Source organism: Manis javanica, chromosome 16, assembly GCF_040802235.1.
Source record: "Manis javanica isolate MJ-LG chromosome 16, MJ_LKY, whole genome shotgun sequence".
Taxonomy (NCBI): domain Eukaryota; kingdom Metazoa; phylum Chordata; class Mammalia; order Pholidota; family Manidae; genus Manis; species Manis javanica.
In genome coordinates, this window is record NC_133171.1 from 54,149,984 (window position 1) to 54,176,506 (window position 26,523).

General features: G+C 49.6%; 1 protein-coding gene across 3 annotated transcripts; it reads left to right on the forward strand.

The window, feature by feature from the left end:
* The first annotated feature begins 1,356 nt into the window (after window positions 1–1,356).
* Window positions 1,357–21,369, forward strand: ETV7 (ETS variant transcription factor 7). Of its 3 annotated transcripts, none has more exons than XM_073224058.1 (8): window positions 1,396–1,865; window positions 3,828–3,939; window positions 13,104–13,268; window positions 13,614–13,739; window positions 15,726–15,800; window positions 17,289–17,431; window positions 18,828–18,928; window positions 20,865–21,369. In XM_073224058.1, exons 1-8 carry the CDS (start codon window positions 1,860–1,862, stop codon window positions 20,866–20,868), a joined length of 732 nt encoding a protein of 243 aa, XP_073080159.1. In that variant the 5' UTR covers window positions 1,396–1,859; the 3' UTR covers window positions 20,869–21,369. The 3 variants fall into 3 exon arrangements, with proteins under 3 accessions (XP_073080160.1, XP_073080159.1, XP_073080158.1); XM_073224057.1 differs by lacking the exon at window positions 20,865–21,369 and adding an exon at window positions 19,037–20,845 and having other exon boundaries at window positions 1,412–1,865; XM_073224059.1 differs by lacking the exons at window positions 15,726–15,800; window positions 17,289–17,431; window positions 18,828–18,928; window positions 20,865–21,369 and adding an exon at window positions 13,977–15,618 and having other exon boundaries at window positions 1,357–1,865.
* Window positions 21,370–26,523: the final 5,154 nt, after the last annotated feature.

A 26,523-nucleotide genomic window follows, 5' to 3' on the forward strand; every position in this document is an offset into this window, starting at 1 on the left:
CTATACTGAATTCCAATTAAGTTTAGTAGTTTGTTACATATACTTCCCCAGTTTCTTTGTATAAATAACCAGTGTATATACATATACATGAAATACTTTGTATATATGTATAGGTATATATATATATTTATACACAAAATGTAACATGTAATGCACATTGTTCTGTACCTTGGTATTTTTTGCTTGGCATGGTGCACTATTTCCATTGTCTTACAAATGTTAAGTTACAAATGTTAAGTTACAAATGTTTACTCTTCATAGCAACCTTAGGAGACAGATATTATCATTAGCTCTATTTTGCTGTTAAGGAAACTGAAGCAGTAGTTTATAGAGAGGTTAACAGACTTGCTCAAGGACACACAGCAAGTAAATGACATAGTTGGGATTCCAAGCCAGGCAGGCTATCCTCAGAGTCCTGGTTCTTAATTGCTGTGCTTGGAGAGTTTGCCATAGTCCTCAGAGAGCTCTGTCGGATAACGATCTTCTGTTAAGTGGATGTATTATAGCATATTTCATCAGATACTTTTTAATGGATACCTGGGTTGTTTCTAATCATTTGGTATTATAAGCCATGTTGAAATAATTAACCATGCACATTTGGGGTATGTGCAGGCGTATTTGTTGAATACACCTTTTCCAGTAGTGGGATCGCTGGGTGAAGGGCAAATAGCATTGGCAACTTTGCTAGTCCTGCTGTACTACCCTCGTGGGGCTGTATCACTTCACGTGCTCAGTGCTCTGTCCTCCACAGCCTCTCCAGCAGATGATGTTATTAAACTTTGGAATTTCTGCCAACAGGTAAGCACTGATATATCAGAATATCTTTAATCTGCGTATCTTTTATAATGAGTGAGTCTGAGCAGCTTTTTCTACATACAGGAACAATTTGGCATTTTGTTTTAGGTGGACTTTCTATGCACAGTCTTGGTTCATTTTTCTTTTGGGACTCTGGCCTTCTCGCTGGTTTCAGGAGCTCATGATGTATCCGTGCTAAGCTTTCTTTATAACAGCATCTAAACCCTCAGAATTTTGGCAGAAGGTTATGACTTCTTTCCTCCCTTACTTTGGAGGCTGTGTTGGTGTGCTTTAATGCTTGCAGTCTCTCTGGGCTTCCTCTCGGGACAGGGGGAGCTGAGGCAGGGGCACCACAGCTGGAGCAGCCAGAGGCCCGGGAACACAGGTGTCAGCCCAGATGGGTCTAAGTGAGAACACCGCAGCGCCCTGAGGTGCCTGGGCCTGGGCGGTGGGGCCTCCACCGAGAGGCAGGGTGACGCACCCCTACAGGGATAGGAACCTGGTCCTGGCCAACAGCTTGGGAGGCCCCCTCCCATCCATCTGCCCAGACGCCAAAGGCGAGGTGAAGTTGGTCTGTCGCTGTCCTGAGCCCGGGGCCGGAGAGGCGCTGTCCCAGACCGCTCGGCTCCCCAGACCATGCCTAGTCCCACCTCTGCCCCGTGGGCGCCAGGGCTAGGCTGCCCGAGGGGCTGTCAGCCGCAGGAGGCTGCGAGCAGGACCGACGCCTCCCAGCCTGCGGGGCTCTGCTCCGCAGGGCCGGCCCCTGCCCTCGCCAGAACCCGCAGGGCGGGAGTGGAAGCCGATCCCGCTCTTTCGTTTTCGTTTCCCGGAAGGATAGCGATTACCCGAGCGCCCTGCGCGACTGCTCGCCCGGGGACCGAGGGCTCATCACCCGGCGCTTCTCAAGAGAGATTGCCTCCTACGTGACTTCCCCGTGTTCCGCGCCAGGTTAGGGGTTTGGGGAAGCAGAGCCTGAGAGCATCGGCCTGGGGCGCAGCAGAGGCAGCCAGTGGAGAGCTCACGACACACCACCAGAACGGGTGGCTCCCTTACCTCCACCTGTAATGCAGGTAAGAGCCTGGCTGCTGAACCACGGGAGCCACCTGCCCCCATCCCTTCTCCAGCACCTCAATTTCCATACCCATTTTATCAGACCCTTTTCCTGGCTGGAATCTCACTTGGCACCAATTCCCAAACCTCACAATCCATGCCTCCCTGCCTCTCATTTTCCACCACACTCACCCAGCCCCTCTCTTTTGGAAACCACTCAGTTATATTCTGCTCCACCTTGCCTTCTCCTCACCCTGCATCAACCAGGTTGGAAGTCCCTGGAAATTCCTGCACCAGCCAGACCCTCACTGCTGGCAAAGGTGTTGTGCAGGGACCCCCACCTTAGCAGCCCCTTCCTTTGCCTGTGTCCTAGCAGCCTCAGAACTGCCCCCAGAGCTGGGCCCTGTGCCCACTTCCAAGGCCTTTCTCCACTCCCCTCTGTCCAAGAGCCATGTCTGAATCTCTGTTTCAGACCTCTCCCTGGCCTTTATGCTGAAACCCAAAGCTCTATTTCTCAGCAGCAACCAGGCTGGGGTTTCTCAGGCAGCCACAGCCCTGGAATTCCCCGTTCTTCTGGAGGACAGACAAGGAGCTTCCTGCAAGTCTCAGGCCTGGAGTCCCTTCTCCAGTGTGGCAAGCCCCCACTGACAGGTGGCAGCTTCTGAGGCTGGGTTACCTGGAAACAGTACCAACTGGGGCAGCAGGCTGGGGGCTGCTAGAAATGCAGTGAGAACCACCCCAAAAGGTGTTGATTCCTTTTCTGTCATGGCCAAGACTTCTGGGGTTTGCTTTTCTAGCTCCAGATCCAGTCTTTCTCTGCAGATTGCCCTTCTCAGACACCCAGAGGTGAATATAACACTCTTGAAGATCCTAGACTGAGAAAATGACTCTTGCTGGGACTGGTTTCACTTTTACTTTGCATGATGTGGCTGAGTATGGACCCCCAGGGTCCTCCTGTTGCTACAAAATCCTATCAGTTTTTTTATTCCCTCATCCTGACGGATGAGCCAAATCACCTCTGGGGGCTAGGCTGACTATAAAATTGTAAAGATTCAGACTTCCCTTGGTGGGACCTTGGGGTTCAGAAAGACATCCTTCCTTTTTCTTTTTCTTTTTTTTCATTTTTAAAATTTTATTTTGGTATCATTAATGTACAATTACATGAGCAACATTATGGTTACTAGTCTCCCCCCATTATCAAGCCCCCACCACATACCCCATTACAGTCACTGTCCATCAGCATAGTAAGATGCTATAGAATCACTACTTGTCTTCTCAATGTTGTACAGCCCTCCCGGTGCTGCCCCCTACACCACGTGTGCTAATCATAATGCCTCTTTTTCCCCCTTCTCCTTCCCTTCCCACCTATCCTCCCCAGTCCCTCTCCCTTTGGTAACTGTTAGTCCTTTCTTGGGTTCTGTGATTCTGCTGCTGTTTTGTCCCTTCAGTTTAATTTTTGTTCTTATACTCCACATATGAGTGAAATCATTTGGTACTTGTCTTTCTCCACCTGGCTTATTTCACTGAGCGAAATGCCCTCTAGCTCCATCCATGTTGCTGCAAATGGTAGGATTTGTTTTCTTCTTATGATCCTTTCTTTTACTGTTTTGAAAATAGTATTTAATTGCTTATTTCTGATTTAAGGTCTTTTTAAATCCTGGATACTCAGGCTCTTTGTGTCGTCTCACCAAGGTCCCAGGGAGTTACTCCTAGGCCCTCAGATTTCCAGCTTATAAGTCAAGTCTTGGCAGGTTAGCCTTATGGTGGGTCAGGCACAGGCATGAAAAGTTGGAGTCGGAAAGATGAAGTTTATCAGCATCCACTGTTTGCAAGATGTTGGCGGTACCAAGCTGAAGACATACATGTCTCCTGCCTTTAAGGCAGAAACAGAGATGGATGATCTTTCCCTCTAAAAAAATCCCTTAATACGTTTGGATGACTGAGCACTGGTCTTTGACTGCCCTTGATTTACACCTCTCTAGGCAGGAGCCTTTGCAGCTGCACCACCCACAGGTCACCAGGCCTGGGCCGGACGTGAAGCTGGAGTGAACCTGCTGGCTGCGGGGGGAGTCTGCAAGCTGCCGGGAAGACTCCGTGAGTAGAGGGGAGGAGAAGGCTGATTTTTTTAAAGGACATACATGTGACACATTAACTTCTTCTCTGAGAAGTTGCTTCACTTCATTTGCTATTTCTTTGCTGAGGTTTTCTTTAACCTTCCCCTGGTGAGGCAGTCAGAGGAGGTACATGTGAATTGCCCACTGGGGAATACAGCTGACATGGCCAGGTCTGAGGGTGGGCAGCCTCCTCATTGATACAGTGAGGGCTGGGATGAGATGAGTTTTCAGGTCCCAGCTAAAGACAAAGAGGTGGGGACATTGCCAGTGAGGGAGCCAGACCAGGCTAAAGAGTGAACAACTGTATATGTGTAGAACCCTCTTTTAAATAGCTATGTTTAATTTTTACCATTACCAAAGTAACATGTGCTTAAAGATTGAGAAATAACAGAGAAGCATAAGAGGAATGTACAGAGCAATCAAATCCCCCCAAAGATAACCAAAGATTCAGGAAATGTGTTGGCTCTATCCTTTCATTTTGTTTTCCTAAGTAAGTCTTTTGCCAGAGGAGACTCATGGCCATGGAACCAGCTGTAGACGGATGCATTTACGCCTGTGTTTCCCGTGGCAAAGCTGAGAGGTGGAAAAGCTCAGAGACGTGCTCAAGAGCACACAGGCTGTCCATGCTAAGGCCAAACCTTGGTCTTGTTGATAATCTTCTCAGAGATTTTTAAATGAACCTCCTAAGCTGTGGGAATCATAGGAGAGGCAGCTAGCTGACTGCTGGGGGGGATCTTTAATCTGGATCGGGGGCTTGGGGCAGCTGTGGGTAGGGATGTCTGACCTGGGTTGTAAAGCATCCAGACCACTTCCTGCTCGGCTGGCCCAGTGGTTGGAACATAGCTTCACTGACTTCACACCCTTCTGATTTCCTGGCCACAACCTGCTTTTTGAGTGCTGACAGGATTGAGCAGAGTGGGGTATGACTTCACAGGCCTTGGGAAGACCTTGCTGCCCCGGATGCCTCTCATGTGCAATGCCTGGCATTCTTTTAATGGGGAACAGCCTGTCTTTTCATGATTAGAAGGAAAGTGGGAACTCACAGACACAAGAGAACCTGAGGCTGCAGAGGGTGCCCTGGCACCTCAGAGCCACGGTGGAGAGAAGTGGCAGTGTGATTTGGGGAGAAGGGTGAGGAGCTCTGTAAGGAACCTCTTTTACCTCATTCTGTCCAAATGCCATCTTGACAGGTAGATCGGGGCTCAGGGCTGCTCCAAGGAGATGTTTGGCAACAGTTGCTTAGAGGGTAGAGTTTGGGCTCCATTCCGGGCCCAAGCCGTGGTGATAAGGAAAAAACAGGACAGATGTGAAGACCGTGAGTGTTGCTGTTGAGAAGGACCTTAGAAGTCATCTAGTCCAGTCACCTCATGGCAGCTGGAGGAGCCGAGCCTCAGAGAGGGTGGGGCTTCTCTGCAGGTACCACAGGGCCCTGTGGATTGTTCCCATTGCCTCCCCCATATTCAAAGACCACACTCATAACCGGCTCACCAGGCCCTAGAATGTTGACACTGACAGACCCTAGATGTTACCTTAGGTAACTGCCTCATATTCCAAATAAGGAAATTGAGAGACAGGAGCTTGTGTTCTGTCCAAGGTCACCAGTGACCTTCAGTCACTGGTGCCTAGCTCAAGGTTACTGGGTGGGAGGGTACAGGAGGACAAGCGGGGCTTTACAAAGGTCAGCCATAGCCTTGGTAAGCACAATTATGCGAGTTTTTTAATTTTTTGAAGCCCCCTTCAGCAGGAACCCTCTGAGATGGTTACCAGGTCTTCCCACACACTTGTAGTGACAGGAATGTCCTCCCCTCTTAAGCCAGCCTGTTCCTTGGTTACTCAACTCAAGGTGAAAGGTCATCGTGACTGGTTTAGAGCTCCTGAGGTACTAGTCCTATTGCCTTGGGTTAGCTTGCTTTCTCCAGAAGCAGCAGACCCTGAAATACTTCCCCTCAGAGAAGAGAAGGAAATCCAAGAGAGTGTTTCCCTTGAGCCTGATAGCACTGTGGGCACCTGGAGCTCAATCTCAGTGGCGACCTCTGGGCACAGTGAGGGCACAGCCCTCCAAACCCAGGTCAAGGAAGCTGAGTCTTTATCCATTCCCTTCCCACCCACGATGGGAGCAGGGCTGCTGCCAGGGATACTGCCTCCCCAGCCTTCCAAGCTGCCCTGTGCGTGGGCCAAGTCATGCGCAGGCAGGAGCTGTCATTCGGCATTCAGCTGCCTGCAAGGAATTGGTGAGAGCTGAGGGCCATGGGCAGGGCACCAACAGCGTCTTCTCTACTTCTCGTCTTAGATTCCATGACTCATATTTGCTTCTGAAAATATTCAGGCAACACAGTTCTGGCCCTTAGTAAATATCTAACACTCTTAGGAGATAGAATACACTAAATGACTCATTTTCCTGTCAAGAACATCCCAAATAAGCAAACTGCTGACACTTATGAGGGTCTGACCTTTCAGATGCTGCGGTGATGCAGCCCCATTTCTTTCATTTCAGGAAACTGGGTTTCCATCTCTCTGACATTTATTCCCAGGCGCCCATTCCATTCCCTCCTCTACCTCCACCTTCCATTCTGATCATCAGGACTGATTTGTCTCAGCAGGGAAGTGAGCAAACAAAACAGGTCTTGCTTAGATCTGTGAGCCAGTGCCAAGTGGAGCACACAAGCTATTTCCGTGTACAGCTCACTTTGCCGTGTTTATTTGCCCAATGAAGAAAGATGTGCAGTAGAGCGGTGCAGAGTCTGCTCTGAGGGCAATTGCAATGTCATCAACCCAGGCCTGCTGAGATGGAGGGGCGGCATCCACGGGGCCTCTGGCAGAGTGCCCCCACTCACAGAAGGAGAGTCCCAGCTCTGCTTCCCTCTGTGGAAGCGGAGAGTGAAAGAGGAGTGCATGTCCCTTGCCTAGTCTGTCCGTGAGGGTCTGTCCAAGGGCGGGGCGAGTCAGGAGCTATGAAGGCAAGAAAGCCCTGGGACCCCTCGCAGGACCCAGGCTAAGGTCACAGGGGAGTGAGTCAGGAAGGAAGGAATGCAACCTTAAGAGACAACTCGGGGGTCTTGAGAGGAGGCAGTTTAGAGATGGTCACCAGCACATTTCATTAGACGACAGAGGAACCGAGACTCTGAGAATGAGACCCCCAGGGGCTAATGGCCAGTTGGGACCTCACACCCAGGACTCTTAGTCCTTGGTCTCAAGTAGTCTTTTCATTTTCCTGGAGCTGATTCCTGTGAACTTGCCACTGCTGAATGCCGAGGGATGGAGATCTTTGTGTTTTGAAATAGACATTCAAAGTTCCAAGATGTGAATAACAAGAGGGGACATAAAGTGCCACCTCCAATTTCCAGATGTCTGGGGCAAAGAATGACACTCTCTGCATGTCCCTGGCAACGTAAAACAAGGGACAAGCTCCAGCAGCTGTTGGTGCCCCTGCTCAACTTCTCAGCCTTCACTTACAACAGAGTCCCCAGGCACTTATTTTAATACATACAGTCCTAACAAGGGTGACTTCTTGGTGTCCTAGGCCCTGGGCGTCTCAAATTTCCGTGGGTACATGAATCTCCTGCCAGCCTTGTTGAAATACAGATTCTGATTTTGCAGATCAGAGGTGGGGCCTGAGGGTCTGTATCTCTAATAATCTCCTGAAAGAGGCTTCTGCTGCTGGGAATGCGTTCAAGGGCCTCATTTTATGCAGTTAAGTCCTAACAGTGATTTTCAAAGTGTTGGTCAAGACTCATTTAAGAGGTGAAATGAATGTAGTGGGTCAAAATAAGTATTTTTAAAGAAAGAAAGCATATACCATGAATAGTAAAGATAGCTGTAATTTCGTTTTGGCTATTGATATATACGTGTGTGGGGGTCTTTTTTTTTTTTTTCACTTTCGACTTCTATTTTATTTCCTTTGCAAAAGTCAAGACAGGAACTTTTTGTCTTACAGCATCCAAATTAGATATCTGATTAATGAGGATGGGGGGAGTTGGCACCATTGTGAACAAATCTCTCCATTACTAAGGAATAAAGTATTATTAATGTTTCTCTCCCATTTAAAAGTTAATTCTTACCAGAATGATGGGCAGCTTTTCTGAAGTTGTTTTTATTCTAATATTTAAATTCCTTATACCTTACTTGAAATGATTGCCTTTATTTGGACTTTGATTATGCTTCATTATATTCTTTTATAGTAAATATTGAAAGTATTTAATATTTTATTCATCCCTTAGCCCCCTAAATCTATACACACTTAATCTGTTTTAGCAACTGCTTAGCAAGAAACACTGAGGAATCCTCACCATAAATCCTCCTCATAATCGAAAAACCCCTGGTAATGTGTGTAAATCATCATTTCTCCCTCCAGAGTGAGCGCTCCTTGAGAACAGAGTATGAGCCAGCATATATGACAATGGGGGGAGGTATAAGAACCCTGTGAATAGATAGGGAATTAGTAACTACCAGGGAAAGTGACCAGGGAAAGTAGTTCCCTGTGGGGGGTCTTGATATAAATGTATTTTTTAACTGCAGGTTGGGGTCAGAATGTGGGGGATTTAGTGGGGGATTTAGTGGGGTTCAGTGATAAGGGCAACACAGCAGAGGAAGGGGAGGAAGCTCATGTCCAGCCCTGCTCTGGCAGTGGGGGACAGAGGGCCGACTCCTTAGGGACACACCAGAGCCCTCCCACTTTGTCTTGGAAAACAGCTCCTCTGGCTGTTCCAGCCAGGGGCTCTGTCCAGATCTGTCCCAGAAGCTAGGAGCTGGCCAAGCTGGAAATCCCCAGTAAGCAAGTCACAGGGGCAGGGAGAGTAAGGTGATATCAGGCTGGAGTTTTGAGAGACAAAGATGGTCGCTGTGAGGAAGTGAAAAGACAGTGGATCACTGCTGAGCCGGGGACTAGCCCTGGCTGGACTGCAGGTGAAGCCCCAGAGGTTTGGTTAGACTGATTAGGGAGATGCAGCTAGGCTCCAACCACTAACTAGGTCAGGGAGACTTCTCCGGGGGGAGCTGACGCCTTAAATAACACTTAACAGCATTTGTTGAACTCTTAGGTGTCCTGGGCCCTGCGCCAGGCATTTTACAAGTGTTACCTCATCCAACACCAAGAGCTCTGTTTGTCTTGGGAAGCACATGTCACATGCCAGGCCCTGGATTCTAAACTGATGCTCTTGTAGAATCCTCATGACAGCTTGTGTGCCCGGTACTATTTTTGTAATTGTCCTCAACTTGCAGATGAGGAAACAGAGACATAGTCATTTAAGCCCCATGGTTTGCAGCTGGCCTGGCACTATCATTGGTACTTTTTGTTGTCATATGTTTTTACTTTCACTGTTTTCTTAGGTATAATTTATATATAGCCAAGTGTGTAGCTCCATGAGTTTTTGTGTGTGTATACACCCATGTAGCTGAAATCTAGATCAAGATCTAGACCATTTCCAGCTCCTAAGGTAGTCCCCTTGTGCCCCTTCCCAGTCAATTCCCCTCCACTGTTTGAACTTCTACTGCATTAGCACTGTCTATTCTTGATTGTATTTTATGGCTGGCTTCTTTCCTTCAACATAAGTATCTTCAAGTTTCTTCCATGTGTCAGGTGTAGCAATGTTCGTACTTTCTGTTTTATTGCTGAGCCGCATTCTATTCATGAAAGCATCACAGTTTGATTGTCCATTCTCCAGCTGATGGATATTTGGGATGTTTCCAGTTCTTTTCTATTTTGACCAGAGCCACTGTGGACACTCACACACGTCTTCCAGGGTACGTGTTCACCATGTCTCCTAGGTCTTTACTGAGGAGTGGAAATGTTCGGTTTTGCAGTTTGTAGCCTCGGCTCCTAATCTCTGCACCACGCTGACCCAGACAGGCAGTGTTATTATCTCATTTCACAGAGGGGAAAGTTGAACCTGAGTGAGATTGAGTGACTTATGAGGGGACTTGGTAGCATGGGGCTGAGCTTCGGAACTTGACCCAGAGCCGGGTAGCTGTTCCAGTGATTGGTGTGAGGGCTTTGACCCGCTGCTGGCTTTGATCAAAACCTTGGTGGCTGACCCACAGCTTGGAGCTTGATCCTTTCCTGGGGACTCAAATCCTATTGGAAAACCCTTTTGACCTTACTATTCTTTGAAGACATGAAGAATGAGAAGGTCCTTTTTCAATTTATTGGACTGGAGGTGTGGCAGCAATAGGATGAAAGGCGAGGGGCAGGAGTGAGCAGGTGTAGCAAGTAAAAACCCAATTCCACTCAGGAAGATGGGGCAGGACCACATTTGGGTTGATAATATCTGCCAAGTTCAGGGTTTTCCCTCAGTGCGATTTTAGTGTTTTTGCAGCACAACAACCAGAGGGCTGTGGAATTCATCCCTACCCTCTGACCAAACACAGGAAAACCCACCTCTGATTTAGGAATCATAGTTTTGAATTTTCAGGCTGTCAGCCTCATATATCATGAAACAGGAGTCCTGAGATCTCCGACTTTTACACCACTCAGCTTGTTGTGTCTCCCTTCTCTCATCAGCATACTGATCTCCTTGGGAGGCTCTGAATTTGTTTGCTCCAGCAAGGTTTCCTTTTCCCTGCATTCCCGCAAGGTGTACGTGTTGTCATTGAAGTGGTATCTCATTCTTCTCTGATTGTGTCTGTCCCTGACTATTCAGGTGACATATCTTGCCACATGTTTATTAGTGGATCTGCTCTACTGCAAAGGTCCTAAACTGGCAATGACTTTGCTCCCTTCCCCTTGGGGACATGTGGCAATGTCTGCTAACATTTTTGGGTGTCACAACTCTTGGGGGGGTGTGCGTGCTGCTGACATCTACTGAGAAGAGACTAGACATGCTACTAACCATTCCACAAAACTCAGGATGGCCCCCACAGCAAGGGATTATCAGGCCCCAAGTGTCAATAGTGCTGGTGCTGAGAAAGCCTGCTCCACTGTGAATTGCTGGCAAGAAAATTAATTTAGAGATGCTCTTGACATATGAGAGGCTTTAGCCCTTTGTCTGTCATCTGCATTGCAAATATTCCCGAAATCTGTCAGTGTTTAGTTTTGTTTCTATCTTTTGTCACACATGCAAAAATTAATGTAGTCAGGTATATCTTTAATTTTTATTATAGCCTCTGAGTTTCTTTGTATGGTTGAGGTCCCCTCAACCCTTGTTTGGTACATATGGTTTCTTATTTTTACTTCTAGAGAGGTTTCTATTGTTCTAGTCATTTTACTGGGCCTTAATCCATCTGGAATTGGGTTTTGTGAATGGTGGGACATAAGGGGCCAAATATATTTTTTTACAGGTGGAGAAGCAGTTGCGATTTTGCTGTATCTTTCCACTGAATTAAAATCCCACTTCTGTCATATATTAACTTCACACACATTTCTGGGCTCCCTCTTCTTTTCCAATGATACTTGCCAATCTTGGGTTAATGCCCTCAGACCTTCATTACATGGCTTTGCAGTATATCGTACCACAAAAGGCAGTTGTCACCTCTATTCTTTTTATCCCTCCTTAAGTAATTTTTTGGTCAATTTTAAACATTCATTCTTCCTTCTTAGGTCCCAAAATAAAGGGAAGACTCCTCCCTTCCAAGGTGGGCTGTATGCCCTGCTTTCTGGGTTTGTAGCACAGTGCATTTCCCTTTGTGCTGCTGATCAGGACTGTCATTAGATAGCCACTGGCTGCCAGGGCCGCTTGCTCTGCGCCTCGCTCCCAGCAGGGGCCTGGTTCCTAGCATGTGGCTGGTACTTGTTAGGTATTGGCTGAATGAATGAATAAGTAGATGATACACTTTTTTTTTTAACATGAAAACTAGCCTTATCTCTTGTGTTGTTTTGGGCCCAAGGCACTCAGAGATTGGTTTAGTCTTGTCACTGCCACTGTGTGGCCTTGGACAGTTGCTTCTCTCTGCTGCCTCAGTTTTCTTACTTGTCTGTCCAACTGGGCCTGATGAGCCCTGAGCTCCTCCCACTCTCACACACTGAGGCTGGGCCTGTGGGCCAGGAAGAGCTCTTGGGGGAAGAACCGCAGAAAGAGGAGCACCAGCTGACTGGTCACAGTGGGCACACTGCCTGTGGCCCCCGTTCTTTCAGGGACCTATGAAAATGTTCCAGTTTCTTTTAAAATCAGAATAAAAAATGAACTTTTAGGCAGAAGAAAATGTTTTTGAATATAACAATGTACTTGCATATAACCTTATATGCAATAACAGTATACTTTAATATATAACAATATACCAATGCAGTCATAAAATGTAATTACAATTATTTTTTAGTGGAGGAAGGGGATCCATGAAGGCAAGAGTGCCAAGGACCCATGGAAGTCATAAGGTGGCCCTGCTAAACACAACCCAGATGAGTGAGATGAAACTGGTATTGGGAGCACAACAGGCCCAGGCAGAGTAGGGGAAATGAAGGAAAGCAGCCATTTGCCTGGGTATTGCCAGAGATAAGAACATGCACAGACTGAATAGGGTGTAGGAGCCCTTTTGTGCCCTGGGCTGTGTCCTGAGCAAACCCAGATGTGAGCAGGCACAACTGATCCAAAAGTACGGCAGCTAGACAGGCCTGGGTTCTGGGCCTGGCTACTCCTCATGCTACTTACCTGTGTGACCTTAGGCTAGTCACTTCACCTCTGGGAACCCCAGACCCCTCATTTGGAAAACAGTAGCAATAACACCTTCTTTGTAGGACTGTTTGTTCATTCATGCAGTCACTTGGCTTATTTGTGGTGCTTCTACAGTATTCCAGGCCCTGTGCTAGGTGCTGAGTACCTACAACGGTGTGCCCCACCACACCTCGCCCAGGGCCTGGCACCGAGCAGGTCCTCACTAAACATTTGTTCAATGAATACTTGGAAAAGAGGCCCAGATGGGGGAGGAGGTTCCAAATATAAGTAAGTGAATATATATATATAATGCACAGATGATGATAAACATAAACATATACCTATATCAAATGTAACATGGAATTCTAAAGAAAATAAGGTGCCGGGAAGGAAAAGAACAGGGCACAGTGACAAAATGACTGGGCATGCGGAGCAGGGCAAGACAGCATCTGCTCCGAAGTAGTGTTCCAGGTGGCCTTCTCTGAGGAGGTGGCATTGCAGCGGAGCCTGGAGAGGAAGGGTGAGCGACTCATGGGACCAGCCCCCTCCGCGCCCTCGCTTGCAGGCGTCCAGCCGGCGCTCTGGAGCAGGGAGGATGTGCTGCACTGGCTGCGCTGGGCCGAGCAGGAGTACTCTCTGCAGCGCACCGGGGAGCGCGGCTTTGAGATGAATGGCCGAGCCCTCTGCATCCTCACCAAGGACGACTTCCGGCTCCGCGCGCCCGATTCAGGTCAGGGAAACTCCCTGCCTCCGCTGGAAGCCCTGTCCGCCCAGGGAGGGGGACGGCGGGCGGTTGGCTGGAGGCGCATGCTCACCCCGGCCCGGTGGTTTCCGCTGAAGCAGCAGCGGAGTCACTCCGGCTGCTGTTTTCAGGGCTCCAGGGGCCCGTCCTGTCCTGCTGTCCTCCCTTCCCCGCGGCCCCGGTCTGCCCCACCCATTTCCAGCGCCCGCGTCTCACTCCATCAGCGCGAAGCTTGGCGACGGGCCGAGGCAGCCCCTCGAGAGGCAGGTGGCCGGTGGCGGCCCGCCCTCCCCGGCGGCGCGCTCAGCCGCCGGCCCTCCCGCCCACCCCCAGGTGACGTCCTGTATGAGCTGCTCCGGTACATCAGGACCCAGCGGCAAGCCCTGGTGTGCGGGCCCTTCTTTGGAGGGGCCTTCAGGCCGAAGATGCCCACTCAGCGCTGCCCCTGCCCCCTGGAAGGTGAGGAGGCTCTGCTGGGGGGCTCTGAGACCCTCCCCTAAGACGCCTCAAGGTGGGGGTGGTGGGGTGGCTTCTTCCGGCAAAGTAAAGAAGGGGCCGCGCTGTGGGCTGAGCTCCCCTCTCCCCCCAGCCCTCCCCTCCTGCGCTCTGGGGCACTCCTGGCAGCCCTTTGTGCTGCAGCCCTCTGGCGGGGAGGCCTTGCCTCTCATCCCCTCCTTTCTCTGCTCTCCTCTCCAGCAAAGAGCTGTTGGTATGCTGCCTCTACTCCCTCTGCTCGGATCTTTCCAAAGAAGCCCTTCTTGTCAGGGTCTCCGGGGACCCGAACAGGGATGTGCATGTCCGCTCTCAGTGTCACTGGCATGACCTCTCAGCCTGCAGCCCAGTGGGCCATCCTCCCTCCCCCTGAACTCCTCCCTTGGCTTCTAGAACACCCCACCACCACTCCTTCTCAGTGTCCTGGTTTTTCTCCTCCCCTACTTCTAAACGTTGGGGAACCGCAGGACTCAGGGTCCTCTTCTCTATCTGCATTCAGGCCTGAATAATCTCATCTACTCTTGGGTGTTAAATACTGTGTATTGCCGATGACTCCCGTACATACCTGGACCTCTCTGAATTGCGGACTCATGAACCCCGCACTCCTACCCAACCTCCACTGGGATGTCTAACAGCACTTCGACCCAAAAGCTCCTAAAGCAATCACCTGCTTCCTGTCTCCACCCCAACCCTACTCCTCTCCCAGCCTCTCTTCTCAGCCCACTGCTCCATCTTTCCAGTTGCTCTGGCCAAAACATTGGACGTCATCTCTGATTGTTCTTCCTCTTCCACCCTCATCCCGGTCCCAAATCTTGTTGACTCTACCTTCAAAATCTCCAGAATCCTACCACTTCATGCAGCTCCCCTGTTGTCCGTGGGCCAGCCCCCATCACCTTTAGAGAGCCTCCTCCCAGGTCTTCTTGCTTCCGTTCTTGACATCCTGTGATCTATTCTTAGCAGAGCAGCCAGAGAGAGTCACAGATCAGGCCATGTCATTTCTCTCCTCAAAACCTTCCAGTGGCTCTGGTCTCACTCAGTGTCAAAGCACATTTCTTACCTGACCCCTATGATTTCTCCTATCCTCTTCCACCCCTATGCTCCTTGATCAGGCAGCTCCAAATACACTAGCCTCTTTGTTCATTGGACAAGCCACAGACACTCCTGCCTCAGGGCCTTTGCACTTGCTGTTCCCTCTGCCTGGCATTCCCTTCTCTAGATACCCATGTAGCTCATTCCTCTACCTTTCCTCAGGTCTCCATTCAAATGTTAACACGTCAGTGAGTCCTTCCCTGGCCAATTAGTGCATGCATATACCCAGGATTCCCAATTTGCCTTACAGTGTTTTATTCCCTCCTGCCCCTATTATATACTGTTTCTATTTCCTTTTTTATTGTAGTCATCTACCTCCCTCAGCCTCACCCCCCAAACAGAACAATGCCTGGCTCATAGAACATTCTCAATAAATATTTATTTGGCAGATGGAGAGTACATTGGACTGAGAAACAGGGCACCTGGGTCCTGGTCCTAGCTCTGTCACCCCAAAATTGTGCAAAATAGTGGCTTTGCAAACAATTTTACTGATGAGGGAACAGGATTGAGAGATTAAGTTTCTTGTCTGGGAGCTAGGCTTAGCCCGTGGGCTGTCTCCCTCATGCCCTCCACTGCCTCCCTGACATCTAACCAGGGCAGGAACAGCATCAGGAGTACTGCCTCATGGGGCTCCCAGGCATGTCCTTGAGGGGGTTTGGGCTGGGGGAGGCTCTGGGCTACAGCATCAGCGGAGCTCATCTGCTTGCAGAGAGGACCAGGCCCTCTCAGGTGGCCCCCCTCGGGGCCTCCTGCAGCAGCCACCAGACCTGGGGCTTGCCAGTACCAGGAGCCACCTGGATGCCCCTGGCTTGGCCAGGTGGCCCCTCAGCAGGGAGGAGTCCCTAAACTTATCTCACTGTGCAGAGTTCGGCTGCAGGGATGAGGGAGTCCACTCCTTCCCCACGGTGTCGCCGGCCCCCATAGACGGCAGGATCGCTGGTAAGTAGGAGGCTGTGTTCCCTGGCCCTGAGGGGGGTGTGCTGAGACAGAGTCCCAGGAGGGTCGTGGGTGATGAGGAAGAGGGCGGTTTTGATCTGGGGGATGAGAGGGTCTGTGCTGCGTTGGGGGCAGGGCATGGTGTGACTGTCCTATGTGCTGGCCACAATCTGGTTGCAGCAGGCAGTGCTGCCTGGGATCACCAAGCCCACCCTTTATCCAGGGCAGGGACTATTTAGCCAGTCATAGTCTGGCAGTAGATTTGCATGAAGTATCTCATCTTTCAAACTTTATGTATTTACTTTTAAATAGTTGAGTACTTACAATATGCTAGGCATGGTTCCAAGGCTTTATTTAATCCCACAGAAGCCCTTTGAGGTTGGCATTGTTGTTAGCTCCATTTTACAGATAAAGGAAAATGAGGCACAGAGAGGTTAAGTGACTTCCCCCTGATCACACAGCAGAAAGCAGCAGAGTTGATAAGTAAATCCAAGCAGTCTGGCTCCACAGCCTGAGCTCCAACCTGGTGATACACTTCTACTCCACATTAATTGTTAAAGGACTGACTCACAGACAGGCAACCAGACAGACTGACAGATAAGCTGCCTGCTTTTCCAAAGGGTGTTTTCTAGCCATGGTGGGGCCACTGCATTTTTTCTAAGACACCACAGAGGGGGCAGAAGCCTCGTTTCTGGAAATGACTAGGACTCACTGAAACCCAATTATATATAGTCTTTGTAATAATAATGCTTAACGTTCTTTGAGTACTTACTCTGTACCAGGCACTATGCTAAGGGTTTTTTTTTTTTGTCCTTTGGTTACTTAATCCTCATGTTACCTCATATGAAGAAATTGTGGCTCAGAAAAGGTTGGGTAATCTTCCCACAGTGACAGTCCCCACCCCTGGGTGGCCCAGGCAGTGGGGTGAGGATCTTGCTCCTAGGTTCCTTTTGCCACTTGCCTTCCATACTGGCACATTTGATTTTCCCAAATCTCCCATTAAGGGGCTTGATAGGATGGATGTTACAATCCTGATGTAACAGAGATCCAGGGGGCTGAGTGACTGGGCAGAGGCAGAGAGGGGTGTGGAAGCAGGGCTCTGCCCACCGGCCAACAGCCCCCCACCTGCCCCCTGCCCCTCAGTGAAAGGTGTTAGTGTTGCTCAGTCTGCACAGCTGGGTGAGACTCCCCACTCTGCCTGCTGCTTAGGAGCTTGGTGATTGGGACATGTCCGTCTTTCTCTGAGATCAGCTCCTCATCTTTCCCTGGGCATAAAGGGAGCCACTTCCTAAGTTAGGATGATTGAACGAGACAGTGAGTATTGAGCCCCCACACATGGCCTTTCCTATTGATACTGTCATTGTGTCCACCATTGTGCTGCTTGCCTGGGCCCTGCGTCCAGAGCCCCAGAGCACTTGAAAATGCTTTTTAATGCCTGTGCCCATAGCTCCAGGAATGCCCCCTGACTGCATCCTCTGTGCTCAATTGCAGACTGCCGGCTGCTGTGGGATTATGTGTACCAGCTGCTCTCTGACACCAGGTACAAGCCCTACATCAGGTGGGAAGACAAGAATGCCAAGGTCTTCCGAGTTGTGGATCCAAATGGACTTGCCAGACTCTGGGGAAACCATAAGGTGAACCTCAGCCAGCAGGCAGGGTAGTCTCAACATAAACATAACCAGAAGAGGACAGGGCAGGGGGACATAGTGGGCCCCTCAGCATTGGGGGATAGTCCCCAACTGACAGGGGCTTCACCAGGAGCCCTACATGTGCTGGGGGTCATTTTATTGTGGGAGATCCGGAGGGACAGGCAGTTACTTGTTGAGAATGGGGACTGTCTATGGAACTCAGGAATCTTGCCTTCTAATCGCTTAGTCCCACCTTTGCTCAGCATTTGAAACTTTCAAAGCACATTTACATGAGTTGTGTAGCATATGCAGTGGGCAGTTAGGCCAGGTGAGGAAGCTGGTTTCCTGGGGGATCTTGGTGCAGAAAGTCAGGTCCCAGGCTCCAGAGGAGCAATTGGTGTCAGGGTCGGAAAGGCCTGGGAACGACTGAGGGCAGCATTCCCATCGTGAGGAACACCCATACCTAAATGAATGTCTGCCGGAAGATTTGGGGCACTTTAGTTATATTCTAATAATTATTTATTTCAGTAAAAATTAGGATTAAAAGCTTTACTACCATGTCAATTTCATGATTTACAGGAATGATACAAAGTGTCCTTGTCTATAAGTAATTCATTTAGGTTAAAAAAAATGAGTCTTTTAGCAATAATGGCCATCTGCAGTATTAAGCATTTCCTAAAACGGTACAGCGTTTGATTCCCAGGCACTGTTCTGAGGACTTTACATGCATGAACTCACTTCATCCTCACAACAATCCCATGAATTACATGTCAGATGGGGAAACTGGGGCCCAGAGAGCAGCAGTTCTATTTAAGGGGCGCATACTACATGCTGAGTGCTGTGTTAAGTGCTCTCATGGATTAGCTAATTTAATCCTCACAACAGATTTGTTCTTATCCTCATTTTGTAGCCACGAAAACAGATTCAGAGAAAGAAAGAAACTTATCCAAGGTCACACAGCTGCCCAATGGTGGCACTGGGCTTAAATTGACACTGAGGCCCAGCTCTTTGCCTCTGCTCTGCACTGCCCACACCCCAGAGAGAGGGCATAAATGACTTGGCCAAGATTGTGCTGCTGGTGGCAAGGCTATCACGTCCCACCTCCGTGCTGTTTTTTCTCTGTGCATCCAAGTAAAAATATATTTATTTGTTACTACGTGGGTCCACTATTTAAAAGCAACATGTGACTCACTCTGTGCCCTGGTTCTCAGCCTGGCAGGTAGCACCTATCACTTCTCCGCCACCCGCCCCTCCCTCCTCCTACACTCAGGAAAACTCTCCCAGCCCCTCACGGAACCCAGGGCCAAGGGGCTCAATAAGCGACCATCTAGTCCACCCTGCTCCTTTCCCAGTGTGGGAACTGAGGCTGTAGGGACTGATGTGGGGCTGCTTTCCCTTCCAGAACCGGGTGAACATGACCTACGAGAAGATGTCACGCGCCCTGCGCCACTACTACAAGCTGAACATCATTCAGAAGGAACCGGGGCAGAAGCTCCTATTCAGGTGAATAGTCTGGGGGCCTGGATGAAGTAAGTGGGCTGGGGCTGGGTGGGCTGGAAGCCCCCTGCAGCTGAGGTAGGAGCTGATCTGCTGCTGGGGCCTGAATTCCAGATTTCTGAAGACTCCTGGGAAGATCGTCCAGGACAAGCACGGCCACCTGGAGCAGCTGGAGAGCCAGCAGCAGGGCGGGATGGAGACGCTGGAAGCCCTTCCATGAGGGGCAGGTGGATGCTGGGTGCTGGTGCTGACGAGGCAGAGATTGAGTCTCCTACGAAGGCAGCTTGCTGCACGGTGGCCTCCTCCCTCCTCGAGGGACAGCAAGGGCCTGAGCTGGGGTTTGTAGTCATGAATCACAGCTGTTGTCTTGCATGTGGCCACTGCCTGGAGGCCTGGAAGGCCTGAGAACTGGGAGGCCTCCCATCAAGGACATCACCCAAGGGCATCATTCTTAGGAAGGGCAGCCCTGGGGCCAAGTGGGGGGCTCAGGGAGTGAACCTTCTCTCTGCCCTACCCCTTGCTACCTACCTGGCTGGAGTGGTAGTCGGGCACGGAGAGCATCCAGCCCAATGCGTTCATGCAGAAGAGGAAGCAAAGGTCCCTCGCTGAGCCTTGGCTTTCCTTACTGTAGAAGGGGCGCGCTCCTGAACACCTGCCCTCGGGCCTGATGCATGAGATGGGAGAAAGGACTCCTGCTTTACCAGCCTTAGGCATAGGAACCATAAAGATAACTGAGGCTTAAGTGCTTAGTCTGTGCCAGGCCTTATGCTTAGGGCTCTGCCTCTATTTTGTCTCATTCAGTTCACGCACCAACCAACCCCCTGAGATTTGACAATGGAGAAACTGAGGCAGAGGCTGGCTGAGCAGGATGCCTCTCCACACCCCAGGGCTGTTACCTGTTTTCTTCTAGTGCCTCTGAATATATCAAGCATTTCTTAAGCAGAGGCCGTGGCCCTACCTCTATGTCCCTGGGTCTTTGCTGAACAGTTCAATTCACTTGGCCCAATGCCCTTGTCCTCAGTGTTCAGTCCTTTGGTGATTCTGTGACTATAACCCAGTGAAGATTGCCATCCCCCACCGCCAGCCTGTGGCTTCCTCTGTTCGGGGCCTGCACCTGCCAGGCAACCTTGGGCAGGTTGTTCCACCCCTCTGGAGTCTCAGGTTTCTCAACGGCAAATACTGTTCATGCCTGACCTGGACTGCCAGGAAACTTCAGTAAGACAATGTTTGTGACGTCCTCAGCGTCTACTTGCTCTGCAAGGACAGCTTAACCTGTGTTAGCTGAGAAAACTCTGCAAACCAAGAGCTGCTTTAAAGCATGACAGTGCCTCTGTCCTGTTGGTTCAACATCTCCTGCCTGCTTCCCCAGACCCAAGTACTGGCTGGGGCCTCCTGAGGTCAGAGCCTCTGCCCTTGCAACCCCCTGGTAAGGATGGTGGGGGAAGGGAAGCCAGTGTTTTCACTCAATCGAAAACAGAACTTCTTGGATTCGCATCTTCTTTCTTGGAAGGAGGAAACCACCTCTGCCTGTGGCCTCAGTGGGTCAGGAAATCCCCCATCTGGCTGAACCTGGGTTAGACTTGAATCACTGTACAGGAGAAGGCTGATAAGGATTCTCAGACGTTGGGACTCAAAGCTGACTGCTCATGAGCAGGGAAACTCTTGGCTTAGTCCCATCTTGACAATTCTACATCAGAAGGAGCCAGGCAGCTTGCGTCAGCAAAAAGGCTCAGCAGCAAATTCCTTGGCCCTCCTCATCTTTGCTGACACTATTCCATCTCCTTGACTTTTGCAGAATGAGCCCACGCCCCGTAGCTTTTATTTTTTTTCCTCATCATCTGCAATCCAAAACTATATAACTGGACTGGGAGGGATTGTCTCTTTTTGATAATAAAAATAAAAAGGATAGACTGATAATCAAAATCAGTTTCTCTTTTTATAGATAAGGCAACTGAGGCCAGAGAGGGGGAGTGACTTGCCCAAGGACACACAGCCCAGCTCAGACTGCTGACTGCTAATACTGCCTTATTTCCTCTTATCTTTCACTTTGCTCCTGGATGTAAGAAGTGGGGGCTTAAATAAGAGGATGGAGTCAAGACACTTCTTCCAGTTACTCATCCCTGGACTCTCCACTCAACCTGGGGTGATCTCCACCCTTTCCCCACCTCCCCAGGCACTGGTATGGGACAGACACCTGGGTGCCAGGAATAAAAGGGCTCATTCAGCCCTTCCTTCCACAAGCATTAATTGAGCAGTTGATACGTACCTGGCACCAGGTGAGCTGTGGGTGTGCATCCATTTCTTACACAATTAGATTCTTGAAAAGTGGTGGATCACTGAAAACTACATATGTCAAAATGGACTTCCTCACAATTTTAAAAAACAGGAAATATATTCTCATGGTTGGAAAAAGTAGCTAGCTGTGTCTTTTTTCTTCACAGATTATATTAAAGTCAACAGTAATTTATTTTGAAAAAAGTAAGTATATTAAATTCATTAATTAAATAAATAACACAAGTCACTGTCTCCTACCAGTCAGACCTTTTACAGTGTTAACCCTGGGGCATGTGCTCTGTTAATCTCCATCTTTCCATTCTATGGATTCTTGAGAATAAAGTCTTTTTCCTAAGGAAGTTCCACCCCTGCTCCCCACTTTACTGAGATATGATTGACATAGGGCATTGTGTAAACTGTAGGTGAGTGACATCTAGCACTGTCTCTAACCCTGGCAGTCCTGCGACGTTTCAGGTTCTTGCTGCAGGGAGCCTGGACTGACGCTGGTCACCCATTGTCTTTCTTGTGGAAGAGCCTAGTGGTTACACCCTTTCTTGGCTTCTTCTTCTGGCCCCTCCCATCATACTAATCTGCATTTTCTATCCAAGTGTTCTCTCAGCAGTTTTTATAAAGATGCTTAGAAAACACTTTTACAGAGCAAGGTCTTGAGCCTTCCAAACTGTAGTGTCTGGTGGTGTATGCAAATGTGGTGCTGGCTCAGAAGAGGCCTTGTCTAATGTTGGTGTCAGGTCCCCTCATCCGTCCGTGCTGGCTTGGCCACTCAGAGGGACCTTCGAACTAAGCTGCCACTGGGACAGCCCCACGGTTTGGATGGAGAGTTTAAAGTGGGTTGTTTTGAAATACGAATGTGTATATCTTAAAAATATTTTAATCATGGTCTTAATTTCTTAAATTCCTAAATCCTTGTAAGTTAATTGCTCATATGGGGAGGGGTGGAGGTAGTGTCCAGAGGCGAGGGGGCCCTGCACTGGGGAAGCTCACAGGTCAGTCAGGGAAGCAGGTGGTGTGGCAGGCCCAGGGAGAGGTGCAATGAGAGGCATGCCCTCTGGGGGCAGTGGGGGGACCAAGTGGCACTGGTGAATTCTGCTTGGGAGGCACTAGGGAGTGTCCCTAAGAATCATACAGGCTCCTGCTGTGTTTTTCTCCTTCATTTTTCCAGGGCTGAGGTCTGGAGGCATGTCAGGGCAGTGTGCCTTCTGATCCCAGTGGGTAGGGGGCTCTGGGGTGCTGGGGAATGTGAGCAGTGCTGACTGCAGAGGCCTGTCCCTGAGGAAGGGCAAAGGGGTCCCTGAATTCTGTGCTTGGGTCAGTCTTATTCACTAGGACAGGCAAGTAGACCATGAACTCCCTTGCCAGGGCAATGAGGGCGCCTTTGGGACTAGGGAGGGGCTGTCCTATGTCTGACCCTTGAGGAAGGGTCGAAGTAACCTCAGCAGCACCAACTGCACACAACCCACTTCATGGAACAAATGATGCTGTGAGGAAAAAACATTGCTTGGAGTCAGTCCACAGGGACCCTTCAGTTCACCGAAAGACTACGGAGTAGCACAGTCCCAGGCCCTGTGCTGGGGTTCCCTGCACCCTTCAGCCTGGCTGGCCTCCAATGCCCAGGTGTAGGCTTGGAACGAATCGTTGATCAAAACTATGTGCTGTTCTCAGCAGTGAGATGCAACTGCACGAAGAAGTGCTGAGAAGAGCAGCTGGCCTGGCTGGGGAGCCCACTTTTCACAGGGGCGTCTGAGTCCTGCTGTTCAGAAAGTCTGGGTTGGGAGCCAGAGCCCATTTCAGTACTTCAGGTTGGGCTGAGTGTGACCCAACACCTGCCTCAGGTGGGGCTGTGCTGGCCCACTGCACTTGCCAGCGTCGTTGCTTTTGCCCAGATCAGATGACCTCTGTGTGGTAATGCGAAGAGGTGAAGACTTCATGGTGTCTACATGCAGTTGCAAAAGGCCTCTGATGATAATAAAGGGTGCGGTAAGATAAGCATAAATAACACTACAACAAATATAAAAATGTGCACTCTGGTAGACAAAACCTTTCACAATATGATCTCCATGGAGCAAAAAACCTTTACAGAATTTTTGTTGGTGGTTTGTTTTTGGTTTCTGGTGGTTTCAGGAAGGCTTACCCAGAACTAAACTGAACTGGGAAATTTTACTTCTGGTTAAAGACAATTCAGGGTCACTCCCAAATAGAAAGACAAGCTGAATGAATAAAGGAGCATCCTCCTGATCTCCTCCAGGTATCGTCCCAGTTTGCTATTCCCAGGAATCTGGAATAAGTTTGGGAGGGACGTATCCCCTTCAATCCCAGGGACATACCTCAGCAACCCCTGAGTTCCATTAATAGATCCTCCCTGTAACAGTGCCCTGTCTGAAGCCTGATGGGGCCTGGCCCAGGGCAGGAGCTCCGCTGAGCTTGTGTAAACTGAAGCGGGCGGGTTCTCATGAAATCGTTAAGAGCCTCTATGAATTGGCTTCACTGCTCAGGTTCTTGGGGGACGCTCAGGCTGCCGGCTTCCTCCATGAAAAGGCCTGCAGCTTAAAGTCATGTCCACCAGGTGGCGCAAAAGCCGCTTTCGTGTCAGCTCTGGCCTGGTTGGCTGCTGCCTGTCCTGTGATGCAGTAGAGCCCCTTCTACGGGGATGGGAGAACAGCTCTCCAGCTCAGGCATACTCCGTAGGTAGACATCCAGCCCCTGTCCAAACACCTCCAGGCACAAGGAGGTCACCACCTATGGGGGCAGAGTAAGTAGCAGGAGTTGGGGGGTGGAACTGAGGGCGCTAAAAAGCCACCTGTTTATGAATAATGTCATTTTCCTCTCCCAATTCACAGACCACGGGTTTCTGAAATTCCTATCTTCCCAGTCTCTGTTGGGAATAACTTTTTGTCTTTTTCTTATCACCTTATCCCGGAGTAGGTTATCAAATTCTGATCAAAGGCTCAGGTGAGACCCTGCACAGGTATGAGACACATGCCAGTGGCATATCAAAAGCTTCTCTACCTACCCCACGCGCCTCTACCCGAGGCCCTGTTCAGGAATCAAAAGGACCGAGGCTCCCTTAGTTTCCTAGAGGCCTTAGTGAAGTCAGCCGTCTGGGCCTCAGTTTCCACCTTTGTAAAATGAATATGGGCATCTTCTACCCTGCTTGCCACATTGCTTTTTTGAGAAGCTTCAAATGAAATAATGTATTCATTTATTTAACACATATCTATCGAGCACCTACTGTATGCTGGGCACTGCTCTAAAAACTGGGGAATACACTGGTGGCCAAGACAGATAAGTAAACAAGAACTACAGCATACGGTATCAGGTGGTGGTAAGTGCCATGAAGAAAAAAAAAATAGAGTCAAGTGAGGGGCCCAGTTTTAGATTGAGCTGTCAGAGGTGTGAAAAGCATGTGCAGGTAGGAGCAAGTATCTTTACTCACATTGGTTTTCCCTCTGTAGTCTGTCTGCTCCCCTTCTGTTTGGCCTGTGGTTCTGTCAGTCCGGGGAGAGGAAATCCTGGGGCAAAATACACCTAAAAAACCAAAAACAGTCAAAGGGAGAAATAAAGTTTAAAACCCATTTATTGCTTACAAACTGCAGTCCAGGGCCATCTCACTCCTCTGCTCCTGCAGAAGCAAGCCAGCAAGCCAGTCCCTCCCCTTAACCTCTCAGGTTCAGACACGCCCTTGGTTGCCCAGGTAATTACCCACTGACATGGAGTTGAACTTCTCTCCACCCCTGAGGATATGCAAATGTACTAAAGCCAGGTAAGATATTCTGGAAATGCTACAATTTTACCCACAGGTTCCTACTATGAAAGCCTCACCTATGATAGACATTGTTGTTAGTTTCTGTTCTGTGTAATCAAATGCAATCCTAATGGGCATGAGTCATGTAGACAGAAAGGCTGGGAGGCAAAGACCAAGTTGGCCAGAGCTCTCCCTTTCTATGCCCCGCCTTTGCCTGGGGTGGGGCAAGCTAAGATCAATGAGATCATAAATTCTCCTGAACAGACCTCAGCTCTCCAGGTCAGGCCCATCTAAACATCCTAACTCAAGGAAGCACTCTGTATTGGTGAAATCTGGCTGGGAACCCCCAGAGTTCTAAACATGGCTCTTTAAATCCCAGCAGTTCTGACCAGGAAGGGATTTCCCTTTGGTCATAGGGTCACACACTCCAGCCAGTGACAAGCTCAGGTTCTCAACCTGCGGTGTGAAGTGGGGGATGCATATCAGATTCTCAGGGAGCAGGGGCTGGGGGTGGCTGGACATGGTGTGTGAATCTCCAGGGATATCCTGAAGCAGGTGACAAGAGCCCTTCTCTCCCCACGAGTGCTTATGAGCATCATGACCTAACCCAGCTTTAAGATCTGGGACACTGAAGATTAAGATATCAGAGGGAACCCAGGGCCTGGGATCCCACCCTTCATCAGCATCCCTTCCAAGCTTTGGAGCAGACCACGCTATCTCTAGCCCGTCACAGACTCTAAAGTGATTTGCAATAAGGGACACTGTTTTCCTGGCTGACCAGTGAATAACTCAGTGACTCAGGTCTTGATCAGCCACGAAGAGAAAAGGGCTTTTGACAGAGCAGGAGGTCTGAACTAGAGCCAAGAGCAGAAGGTCCCCAAATAAATGCAGAAACGAAAGCTAGGTGGCTCATTCACATCTTTATTTTCAGCAAGATGAAATGCCTTTCTGATAATATAAATTCATTCATTTGACTCTAGAGTGTGGGAGACATGCCCAGGTCAAAATCCTTTCCTAAGGAGGCCAGTCCCAGTTGATCTGCTTCTATTCTACCATATCAGCTCTACTATAACATTAGCTGCAGCGTCTGAACTTTCAGTGGTATAGCACGATAGACATTTGTTTCTCAGTTGTGCAAAGTTTGGTTGGCGGGGCATGTTGGTGGTGGGGGGATCCTCTCCATGAAATCATCTGGGGCCTCAAACTGAGGGAGGGACTTCCATTTTCTTCATGTGGCTTCATGTTGGGGATTGGGGGGCTGACCTCCAGCCTGGGGAGGTCAGATGGCACGGAGAATTAGGAAAGTGCTTTCATGAGGTGAGGTGCCCATCACTTCTGTGTGCATTCCATTGCCAGAACTCAGGCATGTGGCATGCCAAATATGTTCTCACTCCTTCTGAACGACTTTCCACCCTTTGTCATGTCGCTGTCCAGCCTTCATCCTGCTCTGTGGCTGGGGGCTGGCCACTGTGGATTGTACCAGTGGGCTCCATTGTCTTCTGCGTCTACTTGGGTTTAGCCAGTGAAGCCACTGGCAGGAGAGGAGAGTGTGGCCAAGGCTGTATTA